The sequence below is a fragment of the Thermobia domestica genome, chromosome 14 (genome assembly GCF_964235325.1).
Source record: "Thermobia domestica chromosome 14, izTheDome1.hap1.1, whole genome shotgun sequence".
In the NCBI taxonomy this organism is placed as follows: Eukaryota; Metazoa; Arthropoda; class Insecta; order Zygentoma; family Lepismatidae; genus Thermobia; species Thermobia domestica.
In genome coordinates, this window is record NC_137467.1 from 42,201,814 (window position 1) to 42,220,420 (window position 18,607).

General features: G+C 35.2%; 1 protein-coding gene across 4 annotated transcripts in view; it reads right to left on the bottom strand.

The window, feature by feature from the left end:
* Positions 1-18,607, bottom strand: part of toy (paired box 6 protein twin of eyeless) — a 236,863-nt gene that overhangs the window by 134,839 nt on the left and 83,417 nt on the right. For all 4 annotated transcript variants that reach the window (XM_081737898.1, XM_081737899.1, XM_081737900.1 and 1 more), the window contains exon 3: positions 2,041-2,206. In XM_081737898.1, coding sequence (XP_081594024.1) covers positions 2,041-2,206 — 166 coding nt within the window. The remainder of the gene's footprint in view (positions 1-2,040; positions 2,207-18,607) is intronic.

Here is an 18,607-nt window from a genome sequence, read left to right on the forward strand (position 1 = left end):
GTTACAAATACGTATATACATAGCCAGGAGCGGATCCAAGGGGGGCTATAGAGGCTATAGCTTCCCCCTTGACGGTCAGGTATACACAGGATAAAATGGGTTTCAATCCTGCTTTACAATGGATAAAACTGCAAACTATGGTTTAGCCCTTCCCTTGATCATATCCTGGATCCACCACTGAACATAGCTATCATATTTTCAAAACATTATAAACATATAATAAGTGTGAGAAATGCTTTCAGAAAGTATGTCCTTAAATAGGGTCTGACATTTGTTATGCGAAATAAAAACTCTAAGAAACACTGAATACAGAAGAAAAAATGTTATATCTATTTAGTCTAAAATTGAAAGTGACTGTAACTTTATAACTCTTGAACAACCCCTCCGATCTCGGTCAAATTTTCAACATTCATGAAGGTTGGACCTGGGAGTATTTTCATTGTTTCACTTTAACGATGCAACATAAGGGAGGGAGAGGGAAAAGATATTTAAAAATGATCGAAAATGACCGATATTAGTGTCGATTACATAGTTTTCGGGGTCGCTGAGACGAACAGTGATACTTCCGATGCCATCTAAATCCAAACTCAATCCGCATTGCCCTTTATGTATAAAATGAAACGTATTTCCCCGTACGAAGAACGGGCAATCTGCTAGTTCCATATAAATCAGATTGGTTTTCTTTATTGGGAATATAAGGTTCTTCGCCAGTCTGTACTTCCATAAAAAGTGTATCTGTAGTTTAATATTGGTACCTCTACAGTTCGAACCATATGTAAGTTCTGCCGGAATTTATAAACACAGAAACCATGTGAGCTAAAGAACAGCGTAAATATCGAGCAATCATAAACTCTCGGAGAGACAAGATTGGATATATTTTTAACGTAACATATTAGGCTGATTTTCATGTGTGTTATGAGTCAGTCGCATAAATATGTAAATAAATATCTGACAACGACTATATGTTAATCTCGTTTTAATTTTATATTATTGCCTTTTAAGATATCCTTGTCATTTTTCAGATTTCCTATTAACAAGACACTAGCAGAAGAATATGAACTTGGTTTTGCCTATATTAGTAAAATAGAGCAGCCATATTTGTGTAAAATAATTTTAAAAGTTTTCGAATGAAGTTTCGTTCAAGTAGAGCTGGATTTCTCAACAGATTTTATAGACCCGAGCCCAGAGCCCCAACTAGAGGCGATATAATTCGTTATTCCCTGTAATTTTTTTTAATGCTTGCTTTATTTTGGTATCAGTTTTAAAGAACGGTCATGATTTCCCAAATCACAAAGTTCTTTTAAGGAACTAAGGGGTAGGTCTATCCCATAAAGATAAGGGATATCCTGCAACTTTTGAAATGCCCGCCATTTCTGATCTAGTAAGTTGGCAGCACTGAACGTTATACGATTTTCATCACACTGTTCCGTCGTAAATCGCTCCATTCCTATCTGTACGGAAAACAGATGGTGATTCATGCGTTGGTTGGCGCTCCGTGACTTTAAACCACAAATACAACAGATGAAAATCGTGTAACGTTCAGTGCTGCCAACTTATTCGAACAGAAATGGCGAGTATTTCAAAAGTTGAGTTCTTTATTACAAGACACCCTTTACCTCTTAACATAATAATGACACTAGATGTGAAATTTGAAATATACATTATTTTAAAGATAATGAAAAGTTCTTCCATAGTGTCGTGATTTTTAGAATACGAAAGTAATTAACTATGTCGTACTCTGTTTAAATTTTTAAATCTTTATTTAATTCACATTCAATTAATTACTAATAAGTAAATTGATAATAATATGCGGTATGAGGTATTACTACTTAAAAGTGATTTTTTTAAAAAAAAATCTAAAAATAATACGACAGGAGACTTCTTTGGTCTGTAAGAGGCTAAGAGCTAAATCCAACTCTACATTAAAGTGATGTCTATGTAAGAGCAATTTGCCTTAAGAAAATAAACAAGGAATCTTACTTTCCGAAAGCTTTCTCACAAATCTAATAAGACTTTCCTTTACAAACGTAAGTACCTTACCTTCCTAGTATTTTGGATACACATCCATTGGATACTTGGAGGATTCGGGAGATGTCGCACGGACGAGCACCGGAGTGCGCCAATTCCACGATCTTCTGCCGTGTACTGTCCGGCAGAGGACGGCCGTTCACGTACACTCCGCCAAGCTGGTTGATGCCGCTGTGACCTGTACGGAAAGATAGAAAACAAATTTGTATCGCCATGCTAATTTTTAAAATTATCATGACCATTTTGCAGCCTATATACAGTACTAAACAAAAATGTTATGGTTATCAAACTCTTCCATCACTGGTGCAGTATTACCGGTAGTTATTGCATTTTTTTGGTGATAATTAAAGTACTTAAGACTAATTGTAATTATTCTATTTTTTCCAGTTAGGAGGCAGTCTCTTTGATATCATTTTAGAATTTAATTAATTAGAATTTAACCGCGTTCATTAGAAACTTTAAAACATTTTAGAGTTGCGGGTTGCAATCACGTCTTGGCTAAAATATTTAGATATTGTAAATTCTTACTATAAACGCCTGTCAAGTTAATTCCCAATAGTTGGCAGTTAGGCTACTAGTTGTCGCTAGCTGCAGTGTCTTCTACCTGACATCAACAGATGGCGTTAGTGTACAGGCAATTTGTAGACGAAATGAAAGCTTGGGGAAGCAGTTGGGATTAGTGATTATGACCAGTGTTTCTTCCAGACTTTTTTTAGGGGGGCACTGCCCCCCGAAGCTCTGAGAGTGCCCCCCGGGGGAGACCAAAATATTACGTCTATTATATAATAATAAATAGAATAGTACCAGCAGTGCCGTCCAGAATACGAAGTGTGCCCCCCGGAACATAGTTTCTGAAAGAAACACTGATTCAATGTATTTTAGAATTAATGTTCATACTCGATTAAAAAATAAGATGTACAAATTCGAATATTCTTATTTTAAAATTTGGTTCAAAGCAGTATACGTATACCCATCCTTCGTATCCACTACAGACACACAGATCCCTTCTTAGAATCTTCTCTACGACTTTCCTCCCCTTGCGAATAGATGCTCACCATATCTTAAGTTGATGCCAACTTTGCTGTGAAACTTTACCCATTGTTGGACAGCCAATAAAATGAGCTAGGGGGCGCTGGCGACGAGATTACCGGTACTTAAATTTCCTCTTCCTCTTTATCCCTCCCACTGCTTTATCGTTTCTCCTTTGTCTTCTTCTTCGTCGTCTTCTTCTTTGATGAAAGTAGTTACGAAGGCAGAAGAGGTTTAAGTCCCCTATAAGATATTACAATAAATGTCTTCAAACCTACGAGCCAAAATGGTAGAGTTTAGTCCACCCGAATAAGGAGTTACCAACCCAAGGCACGTGTATCAATAGTAGCACTTGTAATGTCAAGATCAGGAGCAAGGAAATTATCCAAGATTTTACAGTTTCAAAGTAGCAAAAAAAAATCGCTCCTGGCACGTAATAAGTTCAAAGTTAATTACCTTGAATATATTTTAAATTGGGTAGTCTACGGTCAACATATCGCTAATGTATCTTTCTTATTCCTAGTTTTATTAAGCAGGTGAGTTCCTTTTTTTAAGTAGCTCTTTTTTCTTAGTCGCGCCAATGAGACTTGTAAAATCACCCCAAAATTAGACTAAATTTACAAAAAAAAAAAAAAAAAAAAAAAAACTCAAGATTTCGAAGGGATAAGGACCCTCCGGACCCACTTCCTACATACGTCCCTGATATGAGTGGTTTTGTTTCTTCGGTTCCATGACTCTTGGCGGAGGCCTGCACTCTGCGAATGCTCTTGTTCTTAATGTATCTATATATAATATCATTTGCGGTATTGTGCCATATGGACCATGGCAAATTCTGCTATGAGAAGTTTCTCTGTGTATTTCGGTAAAAGCGAATGTTAGATTCTTCTGCTTGTGCTCCGCTGTTAGTTGTTTTGGAACCCATCGTGCAATGCATTGTGACACTGCACTCGTTGGGTGACGTACCTTGCATCCGGCGAAAGATTATGCGCGTATCATGTTCACGTATCATGCCGTGTATTGCTGCATGAGTGCTGAATACTTATGAATCCATTGTAGTTCAAGGATTATTTTGAAGTAAAGGTATTGGATACTGTTGATAAATGATGTGAACGTCACTATCGAAATCTCCATTGTAACAAGTTTTCCATTTCAGGTTATCCGGAGTAACTTGTACGATGATACCTTTAGTTTTTGTTGTTTAGAACGTGTATTAAGGTAATAACTCAACAATGAGGCTGGAAAATTAAAGCTTTGATCCTCGTGATGGATGCCTTCTCGGGCTTCATCACCCTCAAATACCCCTCGCACTCAATGATAAGAGGGAGAGGGCTAACTGCCACTGCGAGGGTGCGCGAGGGCGGTAGACAACTCTTTTCGAGAGGGCAAGGGTGCGTGAGGGCAAGGACAAGTTTCCAGCACGAGGGCGAAAGCGAGGGCCAACTGCCACTGCGAGGGCATGGATGAGCGAGGGTGATGGACAAATACCATTGCATAGCCGAGGGTGAGTGCGGTTGGAGTACAATAAACATCTACGCTACTGACATCACACAATTATGCTTCCGCCAGGTTACTTTCACATGCTTTCCTTGATGCCCTCAGCACGTGGTTAATTTGCTTAATGGCTAATCCATTCCTGTGCATATGTTGAAAAGTAAATTATATATATATATATATATATATATATATATATATATATATATATATATATATCACTAACTCCAGGATAATGAAATGATTTTCTTATTACGATTGCCCGTCATTTTACAGTTCACCAGAACTTACTTTCTGCATGTGTCTCGTACCAATCGATAAATCTCACTAAGCTGAATAAAATGATATAGATGAATGTAAAACCTCATGAGTAGTTTTTGAGAAAATTAAGAAAAAGTTTTTTTTTTTGTAAATCTAAAACAAAAAAATAATATTTTGTTATAACCACGTCGTCTATTGAGATGAAAAGGCATCACTACATAGCAGTCGTGTCGTTAATGAGATACAGCCCAAAATTACTGATAAATCTTAAACCTAATTCTTATTTAGCTATAACATTTTTCAAAAATTAGGACTAGGAATTAGATTTCTGGGCTTTTGGCATCTATAACCATTTAGCACGTCACATATGAAAGATGACTTCCTTCGGCGCAGGGGCGTCATTTAGGGGGGCAGGGAGGGGCATTTGCCCTCCCCTGAGTTTGAGATTTATATAGATTTTATCAATAGAGTAGTAGTAAATGAGTGAAAAACGCGAAATTCCACTTATATCAAGGGGTTTTGCCCGCCCCCCCCCAAGCAAAATCTGAAATGACGCTCCTGAAAAACCAGTTACACCCTTTCGACCGAGTGTCCACACCTGGAATCGAACCCGGGAATGCTCTCACAAAAGGCAACTAATCTACGCGAGGCTACTATAACATTTTTTCAAAGACTATATATATATATATATATATATATATATATATATATATATATATATATATATATATATATATTAATAGAGCACATATAAGTCAACAATATGACATGTTTGAAGGTAAAATTTTCATATGTAGCTTTCAAGAAAATCGTGAGAAACTAATTGTCATGGCACGAAAATGTTTGTTTGTCAAATATTTAATTCTCCTTGACCAGATTATTTATTTGTGTACTGTGTATATATGTAAAATTATATACCTAACTAATACTTTCTGACCATTCATGAATAACTAACACTTTCTGACTATACATAAATAACTAATACTTTCTGACCATAAATAAATAAATAACACTTTCTCACCATACATAAAGAATACTTTCTGATCATAATAAACAACTAACGTTTCCTGACAATACATATATAACCAACACTTTCTGACCATTCATAAATAACTAACACTTTTCACCATACATAAATAACTAACAATTTCTGACCATTCATAAATAACCAACGCTTTCTGACCATTCATGAATAACTAACACTTTCTGACCATACATAAATAATATTTTCTGATCATAATAAACAACTAACGCTTTCTAACAATACATACCTAACTAACACTTTCTGACTAGAGCATAATATACTTTATTTATTAAAACTTTAAAAAAATATTAGCTTCAACAACGTAACGTTGTCTTCTCTAAACACTCAATCAGTCTGAGATAGAATGTTTAAGGAAAACAACGTTAAGTTATTGAAACTGTAACAGTTCATTTTAGTTTTAATAAGTAAGTGTATTGTTGTGGTCAGGAAGTGTTATTTATTTATTTATGGTAAGAAAGTGTTAGTTATGTTTATATCGTCAAAGAGTGTTAGTATTTTATGTGTCATAAAATGTTAGTTATTTATGTATGATAAGAAAGTGTATGAACGGTCAGAAAAAGTTAGATATTTATGTATGTTCAGAAAGTGTTAGTTATTAATGTATGGTCCGAAAGTGTTAGTTATTTATATATGATCAGAAAGTGTTAGGTATTTATGTGTTGTCAAAGTGTTAGTAATTCATGTGTGGTCAGAAATTGTTAGTTATTTATGTATGGTGAAAAAGTGTTAATTATTTATGTATGGGCAGAAAGTGTTAGTTATATATATATATTGTCAGGAAACGTTAGTTGTTTATTATGATCAGAAAGTATTATTTATGTATGGTCAGAAAGTATTAGTTATTTATGTATAGTTAGAAAGTGTTAGTTATTCAAGAATGGTCAGAAAGTGTTAGTTATTTATGAATGATCAGAAAGTGTTAGTTATTTATGATGGTCAGAAAGTGTTAGTTATTTATGGATGATGTGGTGAAAAAGTGTTAGTTATTTATGTATGGTCAGAAAGTGTTAGTTATATATGTATTGTCAGAAAGCGTTATTTGTTTATTATGATCAGAAAGTATTATTTATGTATGGTGAGAAAGTGTTAGTTATTTATGAATGGTCAGAAAGCGTTAGTTATTTATGGATGGTCAAAAATTGTTAGTTATTTATGTATGGTGTGGTGAAAAAGTGTTAGTTATTTATGTATGGTCAGAAAGTGTTAGTTATATATGTATTGTCAGGAAACGTTATTTGTTTATTATGATCAGAAAGTGTTATTTATGTATGGTCAGAAAATGTTAGTTATATATATATTGTCAGGAAACGTTAGTTGTTTATTATGATCAGAAAGTATTATTTATGTATGGTGAGAAAGTGTTAGTTATCTATGTATAGTCAGAAAGTGTTAGTTATATATATATATATATTGTCAGGAAACGTTAGTTGTTTATTATGATCAGAAAGTATTATTTATGTATGGTCAGAAAGTATTAGTTATTTATGTATAGTTAGAAAGTGTTAGTTATTCAAGAATGGTCAGAAAGTGTTAGTTATTTATGGATGATCAGAAAGTGTTAGTTATTTATGTAATGATTTCCAGTGTTGCAATGAATAGGGAAAAATACATTGTTAAGTATCAGTTTATATCGACTGTTGTTTGTTTCCCCCCAAGAGATGCTACTTGTAACTTTCTAGAAATATTATTAAATTGAATATGGAAGTTTTGTTTATAAATCTTTAAAATACTTAATCAGTTAATATCATTTTGTACATTTCATCTTAATTACTCTTCAGTAATTTATATTTTAAAATTAATTTGTCTTGTTTTGTTGTTGTATATTCTTTGTATAAGAACGCTGACTGTTTCTTTGTAAGCTGCTTCTTCCTTTACAACAGACAGACAGAGGGGGAAGAAACGATTTATATCTCGTTGATGCGACAGTATACGATAGGATGGGGTAATCCCAAAAGGTGGGGCAACCTATTGAAACCTTATTAGTGCTTCTGGTTCACGACTAGGCTGAACAAATCTTCTTCTTCTTCTTCCTTTCTGCTATGCTCTACTGTCTCCTCCCACCCCCACTCTTTCTGCTTCCTCTGTTAGGTTCTCATTAAGTTGCAAGTTATTCTCAAATGTCTTTGTTCGATGGAAAACCTAAAGGAAGAAGCCTGCTATGCGCTTCACAACAGTTCTTAAATTTTTGCTCTCTGTCTTTCCCTTTTGTCTTTGAGTTGTCTTTCTCTTCGTGCTCTCGGAGCCTCTGAGAACTGTTTACAGATGAACCCCGTTCACGAATGGGTAAGTCTTCAATTTTCCATGTAATGTTAAACCTAATGCAATTTGAGGTGCGAGGTTTGGAAACTAAGAGAGTAAACAAAAAAGGGGGGTCGAAGGAAAAGGAAGAGAAAAGAGGAAATAAGAAAGCAAAGTAGACACAGGTAAGGATGACGTCACACACCGACGGCTACGGTACGGTTAATTTAGTCAAGATTTTCAGTTTTAAGTTAAGAGACTGTTAAGACCCTCCATTCTATATTTCACATGTGTGCGTGTGTACGAGTATCTCTCTTTCTCTCAGTAACACATTATGTACGCAGTCGCAGAAACGCATACACGCATACACACCCACAAAGAAGAGAAACATGCCGGAGTCAAAGTATAGAAGGAAGGCTTTGGGCAGACTTTATAGAGAGAAACGAGCAAAGACTGCTTTTCAAAACTTCTAGGAAACGATCTGTACTTTGCTATTTCTGAAACATGGCTTGAGGAAGGCTTTAGTCTTGGGGGTTTGCTGTGGTTGTACGGATGATGGTGTTTATGAGAAATGAAGGAACGCTGGAGGGAAGAAGGAATGTAGATACGAAGAAAGGGGAAAGATAAGAGGGGAGAGAGGATAGAAGGGAATTAGAAACGCGTAGAGAGCGAAGGAGAAGGGGAAGAACTAAAAATGATTTGAGAAAATGTAAGATGTAGAGGAAAGAGAGAGAAAAACGAGAAGAGGTGGGGAATATGATGAAGTAGTAACGTTTAGCATTCTGATTGGTTCATTTCCAAAGCATCAAAGGGAGAATGTTTCTCTGTGTGTGTGTGTTATATTTACGTGTGTGTGCGTTCAAGAGGGGGTAAAATCTCCTGAACGCATCAAAATGTGTTGAAACCGAGATACCCAATGAAGACAAACTAACTTATATTGATCTTGAAGGCACTGGAAGGCAAGGAAATGAGTGAGAAGAGAATGAGCAGATCATCGCCTTCTGAGAAATTGTTGCAAATTCATCTCGTTGTTGTTGAGTAAAATAAACCTTTTCGAAGAAATAAATCTTCCAAAAATAGCTGGGTTTTCTTCCCTTGGCGTAATATCTTAAGAGAGGAATTTTGCGTGTTATTTATTCGAGATCTTCTAGTAGATTTGAAAGATGAAAGAAATTTAAAATCAGAATTCATTTACTTTTTTTTTTTTTAAAAAAAAAAAGAGTTTCTAATAAATTCTGGTAAAGACAGTAAAGAGGATCACGCAACTAAAAGCTAATGAGCATTTTACAGGAAAAAAGCTACATATACTTTTATCATAGGCAACAGCAATGCTTTATTATTGTACAGATTGCATAAAAGTTAGGGTATATCAGGATTTTAAATCACATTTTACAGCAAGAAAAGCTACTTATCCTTTGCCATAGGCAACCAATAATGTTTTCTTGTTATACAGGTTGCATAGCAGTTAGGGAATATCAGGATTTTAAACTAGATTTCACAGTAAGATAAACTACATATCCTTTAGCATACGCAACCAGCAATGCTTTATTGTTGTACAGGTTGCATACAACTTAGGGAATATCAAGATTTTAATCCACAATTTACAGTAAGATAGAAGCTACATATCCTTTTAGTATAGGCAACCATCAATGATTTGTTATTGTACAGTTTGCATATAAGTCAGGGATATCAGGATTTTAAACTACATTTAACAGTAAAAGCTGCATATTCATTTAGCATATGCAAACAGTAATGGTTTGTTGTTGTACAAAATTGCATAGATGTTAGGGAATATCACGATTCTAAACATACAGTAAGAAAATCTACATATCCTTTTACTATAGGCAAACTGCAATGCTTTGTTGTTGTACAAGTTGCATAGAAATTAGGGAATATCATGATTTTAAACTATACAGTATGTAAAAATTAACATGGCCCATGCAGATATTACCGGATTGATTCCATTAACAAACTCAACCAAGATAATTGTTCTAGCTTTTTATTACAAAAAGAAAAGTAAAAATACAAAAGAAAAATTAAAAATAGTTTTTGTTGAAGAGTTAACGTGCGGAGTAACGGACGGACGGACTTACTAACTTGTTTGTCCACCATAACGTTCATTTCGCACGAGCTGGAATCGAATTAGGGACTCCACGTACTGAAGGTGAATGCTCTACTACTGAGCCACTGTAACCTTCAAGGTTTCGAAGAATATACCCACGATTCTCTTACTAACTGGCATATGAGTTACATATGAGGACACAGAACAAGGGATCTAATGTAAATTATAGTACAATGTAGGAACACAGCTCTGCAATTTTTAATAACAAAATTTGGAAGAAAAATATTTTTTTATTGTAATGTACTGTTCCTGAAAATGTAATTATTCATTTGTTGTCTATCAGTAGATTCTACATACCTTAATTTCGGATATTACGCGCTCGAACATATTAGCTTCGTATTTGAAATGTCTGTTTCAAATTTGATCATTAATCACAATGTTTAGATCACTTAAATATTCAATCAGATTCATAAGTGGAGCTTTCTCGTGCCTACGTGGTTAGCATCTGTGCCTTTAACTTAAGAGACCTGGTTTCAATTCCCGGTGGGAGCTAATGTGGTTCGGATTCCACGTTAAGTTGTAGGCCCACGTCTCGTATAGCTTCGCTGCTGAAAAGGACGCTAAACTAAAAATCAAATCAAAACAAATCAGATTCATAAGTAACGATTCTCCCTTCTCAACGTTAACATGCCATTCTTTTCATATCTTTATACAACTCTTTATTTTGATGTACATTTTTATTTTTTAAAAAATATAAATATTAATGTACTGCTTAGAACTTAATAATCAAAATTTTGAGCCAGAGAAACATTTTAGAAGTTTTTTTTTTTCCTTTTGTATTCTTATTCATGGCATTTTCTCAAAGATAATGGCTTTTTCTGCTTCTATAAGGAATCAGAGTATTAAGTTTGACGCTTTTTAAAAATTTAACTTTCCTGCTCTTTTAATCCAACGTTCCTACCATTTTAATCTAACGCTTCTACTCTTTTAATCCAACATTCCTGTTCTTTTAATCCAACGTTCCTACTCTTTTAACCCAATGTTCATACTCTTTTAATTTAACGTTCCTATTCTTTTAATCTAACACATCTACTCTTTTAATCCAACGTTTCTACTCTTTTAATCTAACACTTCTACTCTTTTAACCCACGTTTCTACTCTTTTAGTTCAACGTTCTACTTTTATACGCAACGTTCTTACTCTTTTAATGCAACGTTTCTACTCTTAATCCAACGTTTCTACTCTTTTAATTCAACGTTGATACTCTTTTAATCCAATGTTTCTATTCTTTTAACTCAATGTTTTTACTCTTTTAATATAACGTTTCTACTCTTTTAATACAACGTCCCGACTATTCTAATACAACGTTCCTTCTCTTTTAATACAACATTCCAACTTTTAATCAACGTTCCTACTCTACACAAAGGCAAAATAGAACTAATGTTTTAACACACTATCACAACGACATAAGTACCCACCAAGAAACGAGCATATATATGCAAGCTTCATGCGGCGTAAACAGAGTTTAAAAGCTCCCTTGTGGCAATGTGGATAGCGTACGCGCCTTTTTCACGGGAGACCCGGATTCAATACCCGACAGAAGGTCATATGGTTCGGATTCCATTGAACCGTGGTTCCACGTCTCATATTGATTGCTGTTATACATGAAGCTAAACTAAAATCAAGAAATCAGTAAACAGACTTTGAACGTCCAACGTACATTCTACGGTATTTTACTAAATGTCATAAATAATGAAGTGGAAATTATATAATTATATTATACAATAATGAATCATTATTGAAAACTATTATTATGATACTATTTTACATATATATATTTAGTGCTCAATTTTATTTTCTAATTTTTGCACTCTTTATCTAGATTTTTTTTGTAACAAAAAACAAGAGAAAAGCAAAAAAGCAAGAAAAAAAGAGTTAAACCAAAAGGAAAATATAATAAAAATGTAAAAACTCAAAAGCCAGGCAAAGGACTGCGGTTTTTTTTCGGCTGTTCATTTGTTCGTTCGCTTGGATTTGTAATTCTGTGTTAATCTGGACGGGGATAAACGTTCCACTCAGTAGAGCAGAAAGCAGACGCGGATTAAATCCATCCACTGCAATGGAAAAGAGAGAGAGAGAAAAATTGTGTACAGTACAGGAGAAAAAAAGAAAGAGAAAATAGCATATATAAGAACGAAAACAACACATATAAGAAGAAAATGTAGAATTGAATGTAAAATGTAGAAAGAGAACTGGAATATTGTAGAAAATAAAAGAAAGCAAAATAAAAAAAGAAAGAAAAGAACCAAAAACGAGTATGTACACTGTTTAGTTTGTTTTCTAATACTTTTTCCGAATTAACTCAGTATGACATATACAAAATGAAAATGTTCAGAGTACGCCCCAACATTATACTCTGTAGGCTAAAGGAGATAGGAGATACAGTGGCTAAGTGGTAGAGCGTTCACCTCTGGTGCGTTGGATCCCAGGTTCAATCTCAGCTCGCGCCAAGTGGGCTTTTTGGTGGCCAAATGCTGTGTTCGTGGGTTTTCTCGGGATTCTCCCGTTTCATCCCACTTTATTCATTCCACCATTGGATTCATTACTTATCATCACCGTCTCCTTTAGCCTAGCCAGCATAATCGTGGGCAGGCCGCAACAAGCCGCAGAGGTTTGGGGGGGCATGAATAAGTTAGGGCGGGAAGTCATTAAAAGTTCTCTTACAAATATTATCTCAATTTTTTTTGTTTTTGTTTTTGTTTTAATGATGGCATCTTGTATTGAAGTCTCGGGGGCCAGGAAAACTTTAGGGGGCAGGTCCCCTAGCCCCCCTCTAGTTGCGGGCCTGATCGTGGGACGTAAAACTGAAATATTTCATTCCATTTACTATAGGAGACGGATGATTAATTAACGTTAGTGATCATGACAAATTTGCCGAAATTAGAATGTAGCACTAAACGGGAGAATCTTGAAAAAACTCACAGGCACAGTGGTGTCCATCTCAAATGTATCTGGCCTGGGAACGAACCAGGAGCAAGTCGCAACCGGAAGTGGCGCGCGTAATATAATTGCACTGTAACGAAAATAACATTGAATGGGTGTGAAAGTTGGGTATTAAGGTGCAGAGACAAACCTTTTTTTTAAGTATTCTTGAAGAAGAGTAAAAGTACGCTAACAAACAGGAGAAGTTATAATTATATACGTTGTGAGAAAAAACCTCCGGGTAATCAAGAAAATTATTTATTAATTTGATTGCTTGACCTGCATATCGCAACCGGAACATCTCTATCTACATCCATAATATATCTATCCGCATCCACAATATTTCTATCTCCATCGACAATATTTCAATCCGCATCCACAACATTTCTATCTGCATCCACAACATTTCTATCCGCATACGCAACATTTCTATCCGCAATATTTCTATTCGCATCTACAATATTTTCTATCCGCATTCACAATATTTATATCCGCACCACAATATTTATATCCGCACCCACAATATTTATATCAGCATCCACCATATTTATATCCTCAGGCACAATGTTTCTATTTGCATCCACAATAATTCTATCCGCATCCACAATATTTATATCAGCACCCACCATATTTATATCCTCAGGCACAATGTTTCTACTTGCATCCACAATAATTCTATCCGCATCCACAATATTTCTACATGCATCCACAATATTTCTGAACAGTATCCACAATATCTCTATCCTCATAAACAATATTTCAATCGAAACATTCTTTCTGTACGAAACCAAAGTATTTCTATCCGCACCCATATGTCTATTCACATCAACAATATTTCTATTCGCATCCACAATATTTCTATCAGCATCCACAATATTTCTATCCACATTCACAATATTTCTATCCTCATCCACAATATTTTTATCCGCAATATTTCTACCCGTACTACAGTATTTATCTCCGTATCCATAATATTTATATCCTTAGGCACAATGTTTCTACCCGCATCCAAAATAATTCTATCCACATCCACAACATTTCTACATGTATCCACAATATTTCTGAACAATATCCACAATATCTCTATCCTCATAAACAATATTTCCATCAGCAATACATCTGTTCGAATCCACAATATTTCTATCCGCATCCATAATATTTCTATCCACATACACATCTTTTCACGCATTCACAATATTTCTGACCGCATCCACAATATTTCTTTCCATATTCACAATATTTCTATCCGCATCCACAATATTTCTATCCGCATCCGCAATACTTCTATCAGCATCCACAATATTTCTATCAGCATCCACACTATTTCTATCCCCATCCACAATATTTCTATTCTCATCCACAATATTTCTACATGCATCCACAATATTTCTATCCGCATCCACAATATTTTTATCCTCATCCACAATATTTTTATTCACATCCACAATATTTCTACATGCATCCACAATATTTCTATCCACATCCACAATATTTTTATCTCCATCCACAATATTTTTATCCCCATCCACAATATTTTTATTCACACCCACAATATTTCTACATGCATCCACAATATTTCTATCCACATCCACAATATTTCTATCTCCATCCACAATATTTCTATTCTAATCCACAATATTTCTACACGCATCCACAATATTTCTATCAGCATCCACAAAATTTCTTAACAGTATCCACAATATTTCTATCCTCATCCACAATATTTCTATCCACATCCACAATATTTCTTAACAGTATCCACAATATTTCCATCCGCAATATTTCTTAACAGTATCCACAATATTTCTATCCTCATCCACAATATTTCTATCTGCAATATTTCTATTCGAATCCATAATATTTCTATCTACATCCATAACATTTCTATTCACATCCACAATATTTTTATCCGCATCCACAATATTTCAATATCCATCCATAATATTTTTATTCGCATCCACTTTATTTCTATTCGCATCCATAATATTTCTATCCGTATCAACAATATTTCCACCCACAATCCGTTATCGTGAAACATTTTCTATTTTAAAGTTAGGTAGAGCCGAATTCAGGGTCTTGTGCTCGACCGATTTCGGCCAAAAACAACAAGAATAATTCTTCAAAACAAAATCAATTAAATTCTTTAATTGACTTCCCATACGTATTCCCTTTAAGCTAAAATGACATAACATTAATGAAAGTGAAAGATCAAGAAAGAAAGGGTGGAATTAAAAATGTGGGAGAAAACGTGAGGGTGAATTCAGTCTCTTATCCTTGAACTAGTGCACGGCGGCTCAATGGTAAAGTGCTTACCTTTAGTGCAGGGGTCCCTGGTTCGAGCCCCGGCCAAGTAAGTTTGTGGTGGACAATATCATGTCCGTAGATTTTCAGGGGATACCCCCGGTTTTTCACACATTCTCATTTCACGGATTCTTCCATCATCATTCACTTGCCTTAAGAGTCTTCATCCCGGCGAAATTAAAATACCGCTAATTTTACAGTAATTATGTGATATCTTCAAATAGATAAAAGATAATCGAAATGTGGAACAAGAGCGCCCTAGACAATATTATTTTACATGAGAAACCGTTATCACGACTCACTTATCTGCTTTCGATTTCGAGCCATTTTGAAAATCGGCATTTATTTTCGCGTTTCTAAACAGCTGAAAACGGAAAGCCACTAGGTGACTTGTGATAACGGTACCTCACGCAAAATAATATTGTCTAGGGCGCTCTTGTTCCATATTTCAATTATCTTTTATCTATTTGAAGATATCACATAATTACTGTAAAATTAGCGGTATTTTAATTTCGCTGGGATGAAGACTCTTAATCATCCGTATCCCTTAAACCAAAAGGTATAAACGTGGGACGTTAAACTGAAAGATTTCAACATATTTTCTTATTCTTGAACGAATTCGACTCCAAGCAACAACAGTAATTCTTCATAACGTTAAAGAAAGCACACACTGCGTTTCATGATTTTTTTTTTAATTTTATTTATTCATTTATAGAAGCTGTGGAGGATCAGACCTATGGTTGTACAAACACGGACAATTGTGTCTGTTTTTCAATTAATAAAACTTACTAGGAATTCCTTATTATTTTCTCACTCTCCTTTTTTTCCCACCAAGTCTGTAGGTGTATTATGCAATGTGAGTGTACAATTTATTGTGGTGATCCAACTACATACCCTGGACCCATGGATGCCCACGAAGGAGGGGACAAGGGCAAAAGAAAACTGTGGCCTCAGTGAATTAATATTTGAAATAACTCTCTGGGCGTGAGCAATATATTCTAGACGGAAATCTCCAATATTTTCTTTATTTCTTTACATTTCCAACTTTCAACCTTAATTCTTGTTTAACTGTAACATTTTTCAAGGATCAGAATCAGGAATTAAATTTTTTGGCCTTTCGGCATCTTTGGCCATTGTTAGCCCGTCCCGCAACGATCACACTGTCGGGGGAACCGGCGAGAAAGAAAGAAATGGGAAGCGATCTGTGACCATTATGTGAGATACCATACCGCCAATTGCCTGGTGTGATTGAGAAAATCCCAAGAAAAACCCTACTTATATGGCTGGCCTGAAAAATTTTACCACACTTTTTCGATCGAGTGTCGCACCGAGACCGGGATGTCTATGGACATCCTAATAAAACGGTTTGATTCTTTTCCCCCATTGATATGGTTCAAAAATGTTATCCATTATTCTTCAATTCACTGGAATAACATTATATTTGATCTTCAATCCACTGAACACGAGAATATTATAGTGAGAGGTTGATGAACTTGAATTACCTTTGCTCATACTAATATGAAAAGTTATCCATTAATTACCTTTCTGTAAATACATACGACTAGTTCTGGATACGTGTATGGTTTGAATCAGGGACGTATGAAGTTGTGTTTTGATGGTCCGGACCCTCTCCGAAAAATCCCGATTATTCTATAAGGACCTATCTGGTTGTAATGATGTGAGCAGATTTTGGGGGAGATGGCTGAAATTCAGCTGAAATGTAGAAGAGGCTAGATAGATTATATATTCTAAAAGCAAATTGTTCTAAAATGGATGGAACATAGTAAAAAATCACTAAAGATGAACATTAAAATGAATTTTTTTAAAAATAAAGTAGTCCACATATCTAAAAAAAAAAAAAAAAAAAAAAAAAAAGTATAATAAGGAGATGGCTAATTAAAAGCTTATTACAAAGACATAACGAAGAGCTTAAAACGATGTATAGCACGTAAGGTAAATATGGATAGATCATTATCGAAAGTCAAGTTGTTCGAGTAAAATCAAGGATAATGGTAAAGTATAAGCATCTTCTGCGAATTACCCAGGGCAACCCATGCGGACGCCACGTCCTTAAAATATCTCATATCTGGATTTGGAATCTCCAGACTCGATTTAGCACGCAACGTGACTTTTGACCTGATCATGAAACACAGTATGGTCCTGATGGCAAACCGGATAGGCCCGCTAATTATTCCAGATTTTATCCTCATATTGAATTCGGATACCTCGCAATAGCTTTAGACCCCTCCCGAAATAAATTCCTGCGTATAAGCCTGGTTTGAGTATGTATCTATTGAATTTGATTGAATTATTTTAATATTATAGGTCTCTTACAAAATAAATTGGAAAGATATGGGCATGTGGTGCCACCAAATGTCAGTGGGCGCTCCCGTAAACACCCTTAAAATACAGCTAAAAATTGAGAATTGTGTGCTATCAACATCAGAATTGAAGAATGACGTACGTTACTAAGTATAGTTAGATGACTTGTTAGTTTACAACACTGGTTTTGTAGCTCCAATCGGCGTCTTTTTTCACGGATCGAAGCACCTCCCTTTTCCGGTAGTTTGGGCGTCACCTGGAAGCCCTAACGACGTCTCATCCTCTCTCTCTTTTTTCTCTCGTTTCTATCTCTTGCTAGTTGCTCTCCCTCTCTCTTCGTTTCGAAAAAAAGAAGAAAAAATAAAAATACAGGAGAAAAATTGGCGATTGCCATCACAACCTATAGTCAAGTCTCCCATCTCTAACTCAACCCATGTTACAGGGACAGCAAAATACCCTCTCTGTAGCCATTTCACCACCAAGTCCGGGCACAAAAAAAAAAAAAAAGGAAAAGTCCCATTCCACCTTTTGCTACCTACCCACTGCACTCAATAACAGTCTTCGGGGGCGCGTATTTTCTCATTAATGTCGTACAATTAACGCTTATTACTATGCCGACATTCTGAACACGTTTTCTAGTCCCTCTTTCCTCGTTCTTCCTTTTCCAACTTCGCGTTCATTTTCTTCTACCCCATTCCAATCTCTTTCACTTCCTTTTTTTTTTTTTTTTTTTTTACTTTTTTTGATTGCCTCATTGAAAAGACCGCAAATTGCACACGCGTTTTCTTTTCTTTTTTTTATTTTGCTCATTCGCTCTTATTTTACGCCTTTTTTTAACTACAAGTTCT